The 18,708-nt window shown below is 38.4% G+C and overlaps 1 protein-coding gene across 3 annotated transcripts in view; it reads left to right on the forward strand.

Annotated features, from left to right (window-relative positions):
* Positions 1–18,336, forward strand: part of LOC124550935 (hypoxia up-regulated protein 1) — a 99,177-nt gene extending 80,841 nt beyond the window's left edge. For 2 of the 3 annotated variants that reach the window (XM_047125742.1, XM_047125741.1), the window contains exons 17-18: positions 4,851–4,973; positions 17,327–18,336. In XM_047125742.1, the coding sequence (XP_046981698.1) occupies positions 4,851–4,936 (86 nt within the window). In that variant the 3' untranslated portion in view covers positions 4,937–4,973; positions 17,327–18,336. The remainder of the gene's footprint in view (positions 1–4,850; positions 4,974–17,326) is intronic. The other variant, XM_047125743.1, reaches the window with a different exon arrangement.
* The last annotated feature ends 372 nt before the right edge of the window (positions 18,337–18,708 follow it).

Here is an 18,708-nt window from a genome sequence, read left to right on the forward strand (position 1 = left end):
TAGGGAAGTAATGGCCGATAATTCTAGCGTTTCTGAAATGCCTGTGCAGTAGTGCTTCACTGGCTGTGCAGTGTGCGAACAAGCACAGTGTAATCATAAAAATGATGCTGCCCACACAGCCCACTGTTGAAGGGCCATGACGGTGGTATGTCGTAGCATTTACCAGTGACAGTACAGGCACAGGACTTGCAGGAGGCATTTCTTCACCTGTATTCTGCAATTCTGCATATTGATATGTTCTTGGTGGTGGAAATTGGCTTTCTGTCCACAGTATGTTCTGTGACTATTCACTGCTCAGTTTCGTGCGAGCAAGAAATTCCAGAATGAGTGTTTGTCTTATAGGCATGACCTGCAGAAAGCAACTCCTGAATGTGGGTGATTTTGTATGGATAGTAATGCAGGATTTTATGCACCGTGCTCACAGGAATGTCCAGTGTTCAGGCAGTTTCCGGGGCACTGAATGTTTGCCCACCACCACTTGACCCCTACTGCAATGCTGTGGCCACATCTTCGACAGAAGTCGGAGTAATTGCTTTCCTCCTCCTGCCACATTGCATTTCAGAAGTGACTTGGACCAATATCTTTTTTCATATCCTCAAGTGACCCGAACTTCTGTAGGGCTAGCGGCATAACAGGCACCAGTCTCGTAAAGCCTGTTTTACACTATTGACTTTCTCGTCAATATTGAATACTCAGTGTGTGTACGTTTTGTGCCAGCATGTAAATTGGCAACCGATAACTGTGCGAGAGTGTCTTGTGACGGTGGTGACTTGTAGATTGTGCCGAATGTGGAGTTCTGAATTTCAGAGTATGATGCGCACTGTGCATGTGCAGAAATGGCGGACTTTGATGGCATCTCGTGAAATAGAATATTAACCTATTCTGGCTGAGCACACTCTTTTTATAGAAATAGATTTTGTGCTTTCATGTCTCCTTAATCTTTTTGTATGTTCTTTGCTTTGCTTTGCTTTTGTGACACATTGAAAAGTTATGCTAGATATATTGTTTTATCCTACTAGTGGTCTCTTAAAAGATAGATGAAAAGATATTTACATATTACTGAGAAAAAGTCTACACTATGGAGAAATAAGAACATGAATAGATCGAATGTCTTAATTAAAATTATTTCAACCATGAAAAGGTCAGTTTTTGATGAGAAAAATGATTTTCAATGTTATTTGGCTCTTAGCAAGAAAATAAGATTTAAAGGACAGCAAAAAGATGTTACCGCATTCTGGATATTGTTTGGTGTATTGACACTTTGCAAGTATATATTTTCCCAAGCAAATAAATGTATAACTGTATGTTCTGAAATTTTGGATGAGATTTTCCATACTCATACCACATGACCTGAATTCTGCACTGTAGATTGATAAACTCTGTTATCATTGCTGGTTCAGATATTTTGCTGCAATGATGTTGATGTTGTTGTTGTTGTTGTTGTTGTTGTTTCTTTGTGAAAAGGATAGTCCCTCAATAACTCACTATCACTATTACGATACCAAACTGCACAGCATACAGCTCTCACAACACAAGCAACTTTGGTGCCGATGTGTAAACAGAAGCGACCACTCGAAACACGCAAAACTCGATATAGGAATAAAACACCAGGGCGCTGCAGTAGTAGACCCATTTGTCTCGAGTAGCCAACTGTGCCAAGAAAATCTTATCACATAAAAGCTTAGAGCTTTACTAGCAGTGCACAGTCCTTCATAGACAAAGTAATGTTGAGTGTCTTGGACACAAAACAGGTACAGCTCTGTGCTGCGCATCTGTTGGTGTGCATGGTCTGACACTTACAGTACTATCTGTTGGTAAAATTATGTTAATTCCAGCTCCCCACCCCCAGTGACGTTTCCCCCTACATCAATAACAAGCTATTCAAATTTGATGTCATCATGAGAAGTGATATTGGAACTTTGTGACTTCCTGTACATGACAAGTTTATTCTCCAATCATCTTTAGGTCTAACACTAAAATGTACCACTTAATATTTTCCAATAAGTAGAAAAGAATTTTATGTGAATGTAGAATTTACCTCAGTAGTTGCATCAGCAACACGTTTTGTGCATTCAGAACCTCATATCAAATACTGTGTTGGGGGCGGGGGGGGGGGGGGGGGGCGCAAGGGGGAAAATGGGGTAAGGGTGACAGGGAGAGGGAAAAGCAAGCAAGCAGGAAGGGGAGGGTAGGGACGTGAGTTCAACAAGAGTGGTCTTGCTAGTTATTTTAAGATACTTACATCTTTTACTTTTTATGCACCCATTGTCTTGTACTTTCATCATTTCTTTCTTCGCACGCAATCTCCTTTGCTCCATTTTATAATTTTACTGTTTTGTGCCATTCAGTTTAAGCACCCATTGTGCTATACTATAAAGATTTTAACAAGAATTTTTATGTAACTATATTTTTCATAACCCCTCTACCACTCCCCCTCTCTGCTTCCTTTCCCTCCTCCCAATCACCCTAACGTCATTTTTTTCCCTTCCCCACCCCCTCTCCTCTCCTCTCCCTTATACCTATTTAAAACTCTGATAACAGTTGCAAAACACAGTTCTCTAATTAGAGTTTCTAAACAAACAAGATGGTTTGCTGATGAAATTACTTAGGTAAGTTCCACATTCGTGTAAATTTTTTTCTGCTTATTGTAAAATAGTTTTACTTCATTTTAGAATGAGGATGTCTTGGAATTAGAAATGTGCAACTGAGACTACAGAATAAAGAGAACTGTTTTAAATATCTATACAGTTGCCGATTCTCTCGGGTCAAATGTATATGCTACAGTGAAAAATTGATACCATTTTCCTGGGCACTACATTCTTCAGACTGGGCGGCAATTCGTACATTCTTTGCAGTATACATGCAACACTTTTAAAAAAAATTAATAACAAAAAGGATTTATTCACACTTACCACCCTTCTCCTGTCACTCAGCAACAGTTTAAGATTAATTATCCTCTTTTTCCATTTGAAATCAGTATTGTGGAGAATTAAAAAGTAGGTAATTGGTCTGTTACACTGATTATTTATTTTGATAATCGAATATTGGAGCACAATGTTTGAAAATATAATATGTATGCATAAAAAAAAAATACGAAATGGCAGCAGGAGAAAACGTACAAAAGATACGGAAAGGTGGGCTTTCAGAACCGTTGGCTCTTCCTCCTGGCAGATGGGTTAAAGGAAAAGGAAGAGAGATGAAAGAAAGGACTTATGATATTCAGGAAATAGGAAAAGTTACGGAAAATTACCCAGAACCCTGGACCATGGGCCACTTACTGGAAGGGATAAGAAGGAATAGTATCTCCTTCTCATCCCGTTGGTAAACCTTTGCAGACCTGGCATTCTGGGTGACTTTTCTGTAACTCTTCCCATTTTCTGAATCCCCCCAGTCCTTGTCTTTCATTCCTCTTCCTTTACCTTCAACCTTTCTGCCAGGTTGAGGATGAGGAGAAACAAGCTCCAAAAAGCTCACATGTTTCCACATCTTTTGTGTGTTTCCTCCTGTCATTCTTTGGTGAGTAAAGTTTTTTGTCTACACTAATGAGCTGATCTTAATGTGTTTGCTAATGCTTTCACCATTTTACTCCAAAAGGAAACAAAATTTAAATGGCAAAAGCTTTGTTACTACACACACACACACACCACACCACACACACACACACACACACACACACACACACACACACACACACACACCAACACAAACACTCTCTCTCTCTCTCTCTCTCTCTTTCTTCACACGGCTGTGACATATGCTGGTGTTTGAAATATAACAAACCTTACTAGTAAGTGTGGTGAAAATGCTACACAGAAAATCTGGAATGAATTTGGTGGAGATACAGTAAATTCAGTTGATGCACTAAAACTACATAGCATTTGTTATTAGGGCAATTGGGTCCATTAATCTGTTCAGAAATGCAAATAAACTAAAATTCTTTCAAATTTTTGCTGCTCATAGATAATTTTCTCTTGCCAAGAAAAGACACGAAGGATACCCAGTGCTAATGGTGTGGCCTTGCAGGAATGAAGCCACTTCACTGGTACTTGACTCATAAAATTATTGCTGAAACAATGAGTTTCCTGTTCTTCTACTTCCCATTTTCCCCAAGTTTACTTCTTTTTGTTGTGCTTAAAATAAGTCAACATTTGTATACATATATTTATCAAAAAACAAAGATGATGTGACTTACCAAACGAAAGCGCTGGCAGGTCGAAAGACACACAAACAAACACAAACATACACACACAATTCAAGCTTTCGCAACAAACTGTTGCCTCATCAGGAAAGAGGGAAGGAGAGAGAAAGACGAAAGGATGTGGGTTTTAAGGGAGAGGGTAAGGAGTCATTCCAATCCCGGGAGCGGAAAGACTTACCTTAGGGGGAAAAAAGGACGGCCCACACACACACACACACACACACACACATACATACATACAGACACAAGCAGACATATACGTATTTAAAAGGCAAACCTATTTAAAGTTAATAATTACTGTCATGTATGGGGAGCCAGCAGTGATAAATAACTTTACATTTAAAAAAAATATAGTCAATGTATATCAAGTTATCTTTCTATGTTTAGGTTCCCCAAAAGTTTATAATATAGTATTTCATAAAATCTCCCACATTTCAAGTTAAGTGTTCTGTTTCCTGAAGCAGTAATGACACAACAAATTTCTTTAAAAAAAAAATTGTTGAGGAATTTCAGACCTGCATTTATGGAATATTTATCTTGTTTATGGTAGCACTGTATTTTTTAACCTTCAGTATCCTTCTATTCAATTGAGAATAAGTGAAGTGGCTTATGGTTGTGGATCTTCATGGCTGAATAATGAACATCTTTACAGACCTCTCTCAGGAGCAGCCTTCCTGGTTTGCCTCGGCTGTTGTTGTGTGTGCTATCCATGCCTTGTTTGCAATCATCGCTGCGTGAGATTACACGCACACGCGCACACACACAAACACAAAATGTATGTCTGCCGTTTCCTTATGTCTCATTTCTTGAGGGATTTACTAGCATGACCTATGTCCGTCACTAACATTGTAATGGTATATTGTTATTTTCATCTGTAAATACTACTGCTGGGATTGTAGAACTTCACTTTGGATCTCTTTTTTTGTAATGTAAAACTTTAATTTAAATTTTACACACAAATTCTAAAAAAACGACATTAAGGAAATCTGGCATGAAAACTATTGTACAAAAGGTTTTTTAAAAAATGGGGATATATATAGGGGAAATGTTTGGCATAAAAATAATTCAATTTGAGTTATTTATGGATCTATATGTACAATTTTTCTCCTGTATTATTGAATCAGTTCAAACTATGAATTGCCAAAGCTTAGAAAATGAAAATGTTGGGCATCTGAACAGATTGCTTATTAGTAGTTAATGTTACACTTCATTAATACCAGAAGAACAGTGTAGCAGTAATTCATCCTCTCCAGGTGTGTGAGGTGTTGCCATAGTGAAGGAAAAATTGATTGTAGCTCTCCTCCTTCCAGTTATGTTACATCATTCTGGATTGGAAAATTTTGTTGTGCTTGCAAGTCAGAGTACTGGGCAGTTCAAAATAATGATTACAAATGTTAGTTGGTTTGAGGAAGGAGACCAGACAGCGAGGTCATCGGTCTCATTGGATTGGGGAAGGAAGTCGGCTGTGCCCTTTGAAAGGAACCATCCCGGCATTTGCCTGGAGCGATTTAGGGAAATCACGGAAAACGTAAATCAGGATGGCCGGACGCAGGATTGAACCGTCGTCCTCCCGAATGCGAGTCCAGTGTCTAACCACTGCGCCACCTCGCTCGGTGATTACAAATGTCCGTAACTATTTAATGCATAGTGATACATCGATGATAAATACAGAGAATGTAAAGGTTCAAAATATTGATCATTGCACAAATTCAGTGATTCGGTAGTTGGTGATGCATAATTGAAAAGTACCAGGTCATGAATGAAAATGGTAGATTCCATGTAGAAGGCATCCTGGATGTTAGAATTCATCAATTGTCATAGTCCATGGATATCCACATGTGAAGCTAGCAGGGAACCACAAACAATAATTTGGCAAGTTCTCCTGATAGAACTGAATGTAACTTAAATTTTACAGTAATTGAAACAAGAACACTACTTCATACATGCGAATTTGCTATGGCACTGCTGGAAGTCGGAGGAAGAAACGTTTACTACGTGCCTCATTTTTGTGATGATGCAGTCTTCCACATAAGTGAAGAGATTAACTAGCACCATATTTGAATATGGAGTACACAAAGGCCTGTAATTGACTTGGCTGCAGTGTCTTGTTGCAAAAAGTGTAGAATCTATTGTCTCTTCAGTGAGCTAAGTGCTTCTACATTTACTTGGACATGCTCAAGTAAAGGCTGATGCCACAGCTCAATACAGATTCCATGGATTAAGTCTTCCAGCAAGATTTTTGTCTGTGTAAAAAATGGTTCCAGAACTCAAAAATGTGGTTTCTAGTGCAGTCTCATCATTGACTCCATCTATGCTTTAGAATGTATGGTGGTCAGATGTGTTGTCCATGTGACTGAGGGTAGTCGTATAGTATACCTGTAAAGTGTGAGAAAAAATATTTTATTTTCTTCTCCATTCTCTGTAATTCTTAGTGATGCATCACCATGCATTAAAATAGTTACAGCTGTGCTAAATGAGTTTTGAATTGCTCTTTTAAGTTAAGAACCAAATGTGAATGCTTTCTTTAAATTTACAGATGATTTAGAGGTGTGGATTTGCCTTTCTTAAGATATCTTGTAATGCACGTTCCTAGATTTCCTGAAATCTAAACTAATTTTGTCAGTCAGTTTGGCTTCTGCAAGCCTTTCTGTTATTCTGTAAATTATTTTCATTACTCTTTTCCAACTGTGACGTATTAAACATACGGTTTGGTAATATTCACACCTGTCAGCACCTGCTTTCTTTACCATCGATTTTATTACATTCTCCTTGATGTCTGAGGGTATTTCGGCTGTCTCTCATATCTTGGCAGCAGGTGGAATATTTCTGTCATGGCATACTCGCTCAAAATTCTCAGTAATTTTGAGTGAATGTGGTGTCAAGGAAATACTTTAATGCATCCCCTCTTATATTCCACCATTTCCTCTTCCCTTAGCATAAAATTGTCTTCCAGTTTCATTCCTTTTACATTCTTCTGTCTGTGGTAATTCTGTAATACTTCTTTAAATTTTTTGTAGAAGGTTTTTGATGTTATTACTTGTGATCTCTTCATCAGTTTTAGTCAATCTGACAGGCTCGTATTTGTCAGTCTGTAATGGTACGCTGATGAACAGTATAGTCACTTTCCTTACTCAGTAGTGGATGGGTCCGTTAATATCGGAAGTGCGTCTACCCTACATATGGTACAAGATCAGGATATGTAAGAAAAGAAGGAAATTAGAAGTATTTGATTTGTAAATGATTTTTAGGAATGGTCGTCTGTTGGCATATGTCATAATATTTTGGCGCCACTATTGAACTGTCACTGACAAAACCTTAAAAGTTTGTAATTTCACAGCCATTTTGGTTAATTAACCTCTTAAGTGGATTGGGGTATTAACAAAAGAATGCAACAGACCTGGGCTATTTTCATTTTTACTGGTTGGCTATTCTTGGCTATAGTCCATTAAAAATTACTTGATAGTTGATAGCTATCACTTGTCGCTGCAGTGTTGCCCCATCTGCTGCCAGCTATCGCTCAGTAGTAGGTAACACAAACACAAGAAGACACTTCACAAATGCTGTTAATTGGTAATGCAGAGCAATTTTGGAAGTGGCAAGAAAGAATGCCGGGCAGGGAACTGGAAGTGAGCGGACTAATTATTGTGGCTTTCTGGCAATGGCGAGTGGTTGGTGTGTGACTTTAGCACGCTGATTGGAGGAAATCAGCTCCAATGCGTGAAGTGTCATCTATCAAGTAATTTTAATCAGACTATAGTCTGGGTTTTCCACAATTTTTTCTTGAGCTTATCTTCCATACTTGCAAAGAAGGAACCTTTCTTTCTTTCTTTAAAAAAAATCATTGTAATATTGTGTTTGCTGTTGCTTCCTGCTAACATACTGGTTTACATGTAATCCTTTGTAATATGCTTGATAAAGACACTCTTTTACAGTTTGTATTACCAAATGTTAATTTCACTAAATCAGAGCCTAAATGTGTGTTTTCATGAGCCAGTTCAAAGCTGTTTTTGTTGTCTTGGTTTCCTGTGGGAATGGAGGGTTTTTTGGGGGGGCGGGGGGCAGAATATTCACGTCTGGCTTAATGGCATGTTACGATGGTAATGAGCAGTTGTCTGCAGATCCCATTGGTACCAACTTTTTGCCACAAAGAGTGTGTGTCATAACGATACTGGAGCAGTATTCATGCTTGAAGTATTAAGATGATGAAAGATCTCACTACTGCCATTTGTAGTGGAATGGGATGAAAGAGGAATCCAATAGAAACAAATGGCGAAGTAAAAGGCAAAGATAGCAGACAGCTGTATTGGTGTAGGAACATTGTAGTGCTCTAAACTGGATAGTCAGTAAGAAAATACACCACTTACCCATGTGATTGTGAACGTAGAACATTTGCTCATGCATTTGAGACATCTGCAACTTCCAGAGGTGGCATAAGTGTTTGGAATCCATTACAAAACCCATCCCCTGTCTGGTGATAGAGGGAAGATCCACGTATTGTAATAGTTGTAGCCCAGTCATCTGATGCTACATTAGTGCACAAATTGTGCTGGAGTTGTATCAGCACGAATACAGCCACGTGGCTGGAGTTTGAATGAGAACTACTATTTTATAGTTTCATGCCAGTTAAGAAATAAGGTGAAAATAAAGTGGTGAGTTGTGGTGAAACTGAGAGACTGTTAAATGAGAGCAGTACACAAATTTTGTGTTCATTGTTCTAATGGCATGCTGGAAGGGAAGGAATTGAGGGATCTGCGCAATTTAAAGAAAAATGTTGCTCTCGGCCAGGCTGGAAAATTAATTGCAGTTGAGGCAGAAATGAGCAAGTGCAGCAGTGAATGTTTTGTTTTGGAGACCAAATTCCCATTTCATTTTTTGGAAATAGGTTGTATGCAAAGAAGTGTGAACTGGTAGTCAAGCTAAGGAAAAAGGCTAGACTTACTGTAAACATAATATCAGGTGGTGAGAAGCTGAAAGCTGGGGAGTGTAATACAGGAGGTTTCAAGAAATGACCAAGATATGAGAGAATGAGCAAGGTGATCTGATAGCTTAATGGGAAGTTTGGTAAGAATGGAATAAGAGACTCTTTCATAATTAAAAACATATTATATACAAATTCTGTTGTATGCTCCATATTATATACAAATTTCATTGTATGCTGTAGAAAGTTAGGTCAAAAAAAGTGAGGAGTAAAAGTAAGGTACGAGCAAGTGAGATGAAGTTTTTGAGAAGTCTGATAGCAATAACAAGACTCCAAAAGATGAAATATGAAAGTGTTAGGAAGATGACAAGTGAGGAACCCGCACAAGAGAAGAGTGAGGAAGAAGACTAAAATGAAATTGGTTAGGGCATTTAAAGGAAACGGAGGAGACAATGATGCCGAGGAAGGTGCACAAAGATGAAGATAGAGGCTAGCAGAGTGAGGTGAAGGCCAAGCGACACTGACTGATTAGGAAAGGAAGAGAAGGCTAAGCCAGAGAGCGGGTAGGAAGACTTGAAAAGATGGACGGGCTCGCTTCGTATGCACCCCTTGCCATTGGTAGGGAAACTCTTGGAGAAGATTGAGAAGGTGATGGTGGTGGCAGTGAAGATGGTATTTTTATTTATGAACAAATCCCAGAAAATAAACCATATAGATACAAAAGCAGCTGTTTGGGGAAAAATCATTACTCGTGTAAAAGTTAGTAAAGCAAAGGAGTACCTCTTACTCTGAAGCAAATGACTTGATTATTTTCTGCAAGACTGATCATCCTTTCACACTACATAATTAAGAGTAAACAAAAAATTGTGGCTTATAAAATGATGTGTATGTGCATAAACTATGATGATGCACAAACTGAAGGCAGGAGCACTTGGGCACAGAAATGATGTGCCGTACGGATACTTTCCGGTGTACTGTAGAATGATTTGTATAAGTGTTTTAGGTACCGTCTTCTTCAGCAGTGAGAAATGATATTCATTATCAGCAACTATACAGGTGAATTCCAAATAGAATGGGAGCTGGAGGAGGAGGGGAAATATATTTGTGATGATGATATAATCGGAAGAGAAGTGTCCACTTGCTAAATTATGGAAGAGCAATGGAAAGGCAAATAATTTAACAATAGTGGCTGAACATTGAGTGTTTAGAACTTTGAGCAATAATGTTTCTCCCACTACCAAAATAAAAACTAGTTTCATAATGTAATGTCTCAGTTAACAGTGGAAAGTCCAGGGTGCAATGACAATAATCTCTTGAGGAGGATAGATTGTCACTCACCACACACAGGTGGTGTCGAGTCACATACAGGGACAAAGAAAATACTAAAAGTATCAGCTTTTGGCCAAAGCATCTTCGAACATAGAAAATGCGCACACACACATTCACACAAGCGTAATTTGCACACACATGGCCACTGCCTCCAGCCACTGAATCTGACTACGATGGCTGGAGACAGTGGCCACATGAATGCGAGTTGTACTTGTGTGAATCGTGTGTGCATTTTCTGTGTCTGAATGTATAGTAGTTTTTTCTTTGTGACTGTCAGAGATTAAACGCAACTTCTGTGGTGAGTAGCAATCTGTTCTTTCCATAATATTAATTTCTTGTCTAATATAGCACCACCAGATGTCAGATAATGGGCAGTAGAGCGAGAATGGAGAATTGAGACAGCCGAGTTCGTAGAAACGCCACTCAACTGAATCCTTTTCCACCGTCCACATGCCAGGCTGACACGTAGAGAACCCACGTGGGATCTCATTGGCTTCCACTGATGCCTTTCCCTTAAATGACACTCTGTGTCAGATGGTGCCTGGAGAATCAGACTGACTTGACTGCACCATCTGCAGTTGCTCAGCTGCTGAGAAAAATCTAGAGGCCATCGGATGTAAGAAGTGAGAAGCATCTCCTTACAAATGTGGTATATACAGTCGAGAAAACGAATATGGTGTGATGGAGCTAAAGCTCTGATGGGATTGTGTTAGTAATAACCTCTATGAATCCTCACTTGATATCATTTTATAATGTTCATTGTATATTGTGTTGTCCTGTTATATATAGAGATCACAAAAAAGACACTTTAAGTAATGAAAGCTATTTATTATGCATTTGTTTTACATTTGAATACTGATGATGCATGCACTACAGTGTTACATTTAGTACACGGTTAAGTTAGATGTTAACAAGTGCACTGCTGGCAGCCAGACAGTAGAACGCTGAGTTGTCACCGTGGCTACATCAGCCAGTGTTTCACTGCAAATGCTGCTGTGATCTCCTGTCGAAGGTCCTCCGACGTATGCAGCTTAAGTCTATAGACTTGATCTTTCACAGTTCCCCCACAAGTAAAAGTGCATAGCTGTTAAATTTTGTGCCGGGGAGGGGGACCTCGCCAAGTCCAGTGTCCCTGCAGATGGTCATCTACGTAAGCTCATAGGGCTAGGTGGTGATGTGGTAGTACCCTGTCCTATTGGTAGAAGACATCAGCTCCACGAACCATGTGTACTCCAGATTAAATTAATTTGTGTAATATATCCATACACTCTTCTCCAGTCACACATCATCAAAGAAAAAGGATCTTGGATTATATTCCACACCACAGATGAACCCTGGTACATTTACCACCGCATCCACATGAACATGCAGGTTTTCCGGGGCCCAGTAGATGCATTTACGCCGATTCACTGTTGTGTTAACTTTAATCCTCTGCTTACCAGAAAATCTGTGTAGTGTTCCCTACCATCGGACCTCTCAGGCCCATCTTATTTAAATTCACATAAATTAGCACTAATTTGACTACTTATGACTTGAACAAGTTTTGAAATATAAATACTTTTAAAATAATTTTTTTATTTAAAGTTTACATTTTAAAGAACAATTTTTATACTTTTTCTAGTGACTTTTATTCTTATTGCAAATTTGTTTGGGTTCCACAGACAAAAACAGAATGTGTAGAGCATTCAGGTTTGGTGCACTTATATGTAATTTGACATTTCCTGTCTTTCTTCCGTACACAATACGCACATCTTCTACTCTTATTAGCTGGTGGTTTCACTGCTCTTCCTGGAACTGGTGCTACAAATAAATTCATTGACTCCTTTACCCCTCCTTGCTGCTTTCCCAAATTGACACTGGAAGTCCAATGTCCCTTCTTTTATTGTGAGCCAGGATCATCCAAATTCATTGTACTTACATAGATCATATTGAAGAAAACCATGAATGGCCAGCACCTTGTTTCTCTCTCCACACTATAGCATCGCATCTTCTGATTCATGGTGCCGACCCACCCTTTGTGGCATTGTATGTCCTTATAACTTCAGTCTTCTTTAATTGTGATGGGCACTTACGGTTGATCAGGAAGAGAGCTGAAGTTGATCAGGAAGAGAGCTGAAGCCAGTAACAGTTGTAGTTTTCTTAGGAAGAGAAGAAGCTATTACCAAAAATAATGTAGAGTATACTTCATGTGCATTGTGCGTTATGAAATCGACAGGCAGTTCACTTTTGTTTTTTCGGATAGTACTGACTAGTGCCAGATCTTTTGACAACAAATAATGAGCTAAATCAAGAGATGTAAAATTATCACAGGTGATATTGTGTTCAGACTTTTAAAGTTCAACCTCAAAGTCAATCGACTCTGATTACTTCCTCCTTCCTCAAATAGACTTTCATTTTCAATAGTAGCTTGTTGCACTGTCACAAATTGCCTACAACTTTATTCTGAATCCACCACATGTTGCTGGGATGTACTGTCGAAATGGACAGCGACCTTGAAATGTGTTCATCCATGGTCATGCACAATTCTGGAATGTGGGCATTGCTAAGGGTAATTTCAACATCTCGAAAACTTGTCTGATGTGTTCAAATTGTATCATTCTGCCTTTGTTCATGTTGGGCAGCTGCACTGTCAAAGCACAACACCCTCAGAATAGCATGGAATTGGTTGTGAGACATAATGTCACTGAACAGTGTTTGGCCATTCTCAACACTCCGAAGCTGATTGATGTCTTCATTTCTTGATATGTAAACTCCAAGAACACCAAGAAACACTTTCGTTTCATGCATATCTATATCCACCCAGTCATTGTAAACAATTTGACCTTCCTTGTTGGTCCACATACACATTTTGTAATGAGGGGTGCACAAAAGAAGAAGATGATAAAAGATTCTTCATTATCACAGTTACTAATCGAATAATTTGTAGGTCCCTGGTTGTCTTTCAATACATCCTTTTTGCTCCACCTACGAGAAATTCCACCTTGAGGAGGTGTAGCCAATATTTCATTCCCATTACAAGAAAACCAGTCAAACTCAACGGAATTTTGACTAAATTGTTCTTTCCATCTTCATAAGGGGTTTTTTCACAATCATCATCTTCATGTAGTTCTAAGTTTTCAGAGACATCTACCTCATTATCATCATCACTGGAAGGTTCACATTCTCTAGATGGGTTTCAGAATCGGAAGACTGCTCCAACAATTCGCTTATCTGCTCATCCGATCCTCCTTTTCTCCGGAAGATTTTCGGTTTGTAGGACAGGCAACTGTTAAGAAATAATGCACCAAAATAAACATACTTATCACAAGGAGGACTGCTGAACACTGAAAGAATAACAGCATGAGTCAACAATGGCAAATGACATAACAGACGCTGTGCGGACATACATTTGGTTATGGCAAAATTGCGTCTAACTGCAGGGGCCTGCAAGGCCCTTATGGGAGGAAACATGCACAAACACTTGAACACAAAGCAATAGGTAAATTTTTATTAGCAAACGTCATAAAATTTCATGAAAATAGTTAATAACAGAGAAGAATATTAAACATCACAGGTGGGCCTCTGAAGCCCGATAGTAGGTACGGGTTTAAGCTATGCCTCATCAGACTGCCTAATCTTAGTCACAAATTGTTCATTATCAGTATCATCAGCATTAGTCATATGCAGTAATTGTAGGATGTAGACTTTCCACTTAGCAATCCTTACTTCACGTGCAAATTGAATAGCATACACTTTTTCGAAAAATAACAAACTTTACCACCACAAGAGCTAACGAAGCAGGACACATTGCTGTTGGTTGACTTCAGGGTTTTCCTTCATGAATATCGCAAATCTTTCCATCTGCTTCAATCAATAATTTGATTGTTATGTGGGGTGGGGATACTATTTCAGACACCAGCCTCCAGTGATACTGCACTTAATGGGCATCATAAAATTTGATAAACCACTTCAGAATGCATATACACTGATCAAACGTTGAGCGTGCTCCTGCCATTTGCAGATAAACGGCAATATTGGATTCAAGTCAGCTGACAATATCACTTTGTGCCCCCCTATTATTTAATTTAGTGTACAGCAAAGCGGACATCGTTTTCTCTATTAAGAGCTTGAGGTGAATTAGCAGTACTCAGTTGAATCAATAGAATTTTGGAAGTTATCCTCATTCATTGACGAATTACCTGTGCGTATGATTCAGCCAGTGTGGCATCTGCCTTTCCCACAACTAGTGTCATCATTGCCCCCACCTAAAGGTGTCCAGTCCACATATTTCTAGATATTTTACAAATGTTGCTATTGTCATAGTATGCACTGGTTTTTGTGTGAAATTTCATGAGGGAGGCAGATTTTACTTCAAACCACTTAATTATATCGCTGTGGGTATTGAAAACTTTCTGCTCAGCATTCTCAAAGTTTGTTACTGTTTGGTGAGAGATTATTGTGGTTGTCATGTACTAGTCTGTTTCATTGTAAATTATGTAAAAACTAAAATTTATGAAAGCATTATTCCATGCAAATGTAGCACCCACTAATTTCTCTCCTGCCAATTAAAACTGTGGCGTACTGGGAGGACTGCCCGTGTACGTTTCATTCTACTACAGAACGCACAAATTAGCATTTTAATCCACAGAATGCTTTTTATTTTTCAGGAAACTTAATTTACTGCAGAAAGGCATACTTGGTCAATTATTGCATTATAACTTACTATGTGGTCCATGTTATTTGCACCCAAAGTGATGCCAGTAAAAGACAGATAATCCGTGTTTGGTATTGCTAGTTTTCATTCACAAACAAAAAATCTCACTATCAAAAAATTTACAGAAATAAAACGAAACAAAAATGACTCAGTAGGGCCTCAGTGTTCTCTTTGAGGCATGTAGTTCATTGTGTTTGCGCCTTACAGTTTGGTGATAGCAGTTCTGCTTGCCAGAGTACATCCACCTGAGATCGGGCTTGCTCAAATTATATAGATCAAAAAATTCAATGAATGATGCTTCCCCATATACAATAATGTAGCTTACTCATTTATAAAGATGGCTACTTCTTCGCCTAATATGGGTAAATGTTCTTCTCTCATCTCAACCAGTGTCATGCAATGAATTCTTCCATATTTATCATCAAATTGAAATGGCGATTATCAAATACTGTGTCACAATTTTCTAATGCAAGTAACACTTTTCAATTACTGGTTGCACGAAAGTGGCCGTGGTGGTCCAGCAAGCAGAGAACCACACTGCAGGCTCGGAAGTCCTACAATTTTTTTCCCTTCATTCCAGGTGGCCCAAAGTCAACCAGAAGAGTGCGTTAATCGAAAACAAATAAGTGTTACTGATTATAATTAGGAAAAAACTGTTGTTCATCTACTTACTCAGGTGAGCACTTTTCAGCAGTCAATTGAGAAAGAGAGTAAAACAGTATCGAAAGTTAGCATACAATCTTTTTGAATGTGTTATACATATTCCAAGGTATGACAGGATGGAAAGAGTCACTCACAATATTTTGGAAACAGTTGGCAGTTGTTCTCACACGGCATTCGCGTGAAGGAACTCCATTCATTATCAATATGTGAAGAAGCAAACACTGGCTGCACAAAAAGGAAGGAAACATACATAAAGTGCATAGGTATTGTTTTGAATGACAAACATAAACATGTGGGAGCAATGCAGCTAGAAATTTAATTAAAATATCTTTTATAGTGCTTGCAAATCTGATTACATTCGTGTACTGTATGTTTTAAAAAACTCCATTAAAATTATAACATTTGTTACTGCTGTTTCTGTCCACTGATCATCAAAGTGAAAAATACACTATCAGGCCCAGGGGATTGATATTGCCCAAACAGCGTGTCGACTGTCAGCCCCATAAGAGTGAGTGTGCACTTTACATGTTAAGAGTGCTTAGATCATAAAATCTTCTAAATTGAACCCTTTCTACCTCCCCCTTCTCCCAATTGTTTTTGAGAAATGCATCAAACAGCTTTAGAAAACTGACGTCTGGGCCGTGACCTTCAAATCCTAAAAGTATGACAAAAATTGAAGAGGTCCAAAATTGCTCAGCCCTTCGTAGTGTGCAGAATAATAATTTTACAACACTTGTTAGTTTTATTGTACCAAGAGGTAATTTGCGTTTCCTTAACAATTACATTTGCCAGACAATCACATCATATTGTTGTGCTTAGTGACCACACATACTATTGGCTACTCACTGGATGTCACCTGGTGACACCAGTGGAGCTCTCTACCAGTTTTCCTGCAATGCTTACTTTTCTGTGCCAGTTGTGTTGATCTCTCTTGCACCAAGATCTCTTCTGCATTCAGTGCTCCTTCCCTTATAGCAAAAGTGCCAACTGTTCAGCAGGAAATACTTCTGCTTGTGCAATTAACCTTGACCAATCTCTGCAATTGACTTATTTCATGTATGTCTGTGCTTCATTGCGTTAATTATAATCTATTGACATTTCTCTAGTAACAGTAGTGTGCACTTATCATAAGGTCTACTTCGTTTTATTGTAGTATGCAAAATATTTAAATGTTGTGTGACAGGGAGGATAAATTCCTTACTTGTTAACATGCAAAGATGTTTCTCAACACACCTCACTTACATACACTCTTTTCTCTGCATGAAGCTTAGTAGTTGTGGGGAAAATCTGATGTTAAATTTCTTAGTTTCTTGAGTTTTGCCAGTTTTTAGTTTTTTATGAAATGTAAATACAAACAGCCATCCCTGTAAAACAGTAAAGTGACATAAGTAATACAAATATAACAATGCAGTAATTGTGAGAATATTTGACTGTCTTTAGTAATGTTGTTGGGCCACCATATTTTTCTGATGGCTCTTGCTGTTTCATTGTAAAAAATCTTATGTTTTCTTTTTTTGTCTTTCAGAAAAGGACGGGGAAAGCCACACAGAACTGTAACGTTTGAAGACTGTAGAGTTCCTTACCTCCACTGATTTGTGGAAGGTGTGATTTAATTCCGGAAGATTAAAACACTTCGTTGTCGCATTTAGTGGCCCCGGTGTGGGGAGAGAATAAAGGGACCTAAACTGTACAGACTTAATTGTAAGGTGCGAGTGAGTGCGTGTGTGAGATCTATTTGTTGCACAAACCGTGTGTTTGTTTTTCTTTGGAGTCCTCCCCTGCTGTTGTTCTCACCCCTATTTTTATTCTGTATAAACATTTGTCACAATTATTTATATTATTTATAAAAGACATTTTTGTCAGCATCCAGTTGTTTAAAATTGGGTCATGTAGTTATACAATGATGTTTAAACATTGTCACATTAGAAGTGTGTGGAATGGCTGCAAGTTTTTTGTTTGTGTAATCTTGAGCACATCTCACATAACTGTGGGAGAGATCCAGTGTCACAGGCTCACTCGCCTGTGCATTTATGATAAATTTTTCATGTTGTTTGTCTTGTTGAGAAGTAGCATCCTGTAAATATTCATCTTGTGTGATGTTAGTTGTCATTGGCGTGAAACAAGTTATCACTTGTAGAATCTGTTGAACAAAAATTATGCATACAACCAATTTTGGCAGTGCACACTGCACCTCGTGTGTTTCCTTACCTGTTTTTGCGAAAGTATTCGACCACCTAATTAAAGAGCAAGAAAATTGTTTGCATACCAGTTATGTGGCAAGGAAAATGTGTAACCGAAAATTGTGCGTTGTGGTTTATTTTGAGAATTGCAGACAAAACAGATGTAATTGTTATATTTATTCAGATAAAGTGTCAACATTTTTTTGTATTGCCCTTAATTTGAGTAAGTGTTTAACTGTTTGAATATCTGTAAGATCTTTGCCGTGAATACCTTATTTGTACATATTTTGATTTAAATTCCTGTGTGTGTTGTACTTTTCCTTCAGAAAATATAAATGTGGGATCTCAATGATTACAGTTTGTTTTTCATTGAAATATTTTCTTTTAGTGATGAGTATTCAGATTTTACAGTTGCAAGGAGGCAGTCTAAAGTATAACTATGTTTGGCGTGCAAGGAGGGGGGAAAAATTGTCATGGCCACCAAGTAGAACCTTTTGAGGGATGTGGCAATCTATTATTTCTACGAAAATGTTTTAGTTTGTTGTAGGATTCACATACCTACAACGTGTATGTTTGCAAACCAGTCTGTGACAATTCCTGCTGTGAATGTGCTTACACAACTTCCCCACTCGGGCGTATGTTGTCTCATTTTCACTTTCAGTCCTGACATGACCATTGAGTACTGTCATTGTAGGGATGTAATCCATTAAATACAAACTAAACCTGT

Source organism: Schistocerca americana, chromosome 9, assembly GCF_021461395.2.
Source record: "Schistocerca americana isolate TAMUIC-IGC-003095 chromosome 9, iqSchAmer2.1, whole genome shotgun sequence".
Classification (NCBI taxonomy): Eukaryota; Metazoa; Arthropoda; class Insecta; order Orthoptera; family Acrididae; genus Schistocerca; species Schistocerca americana.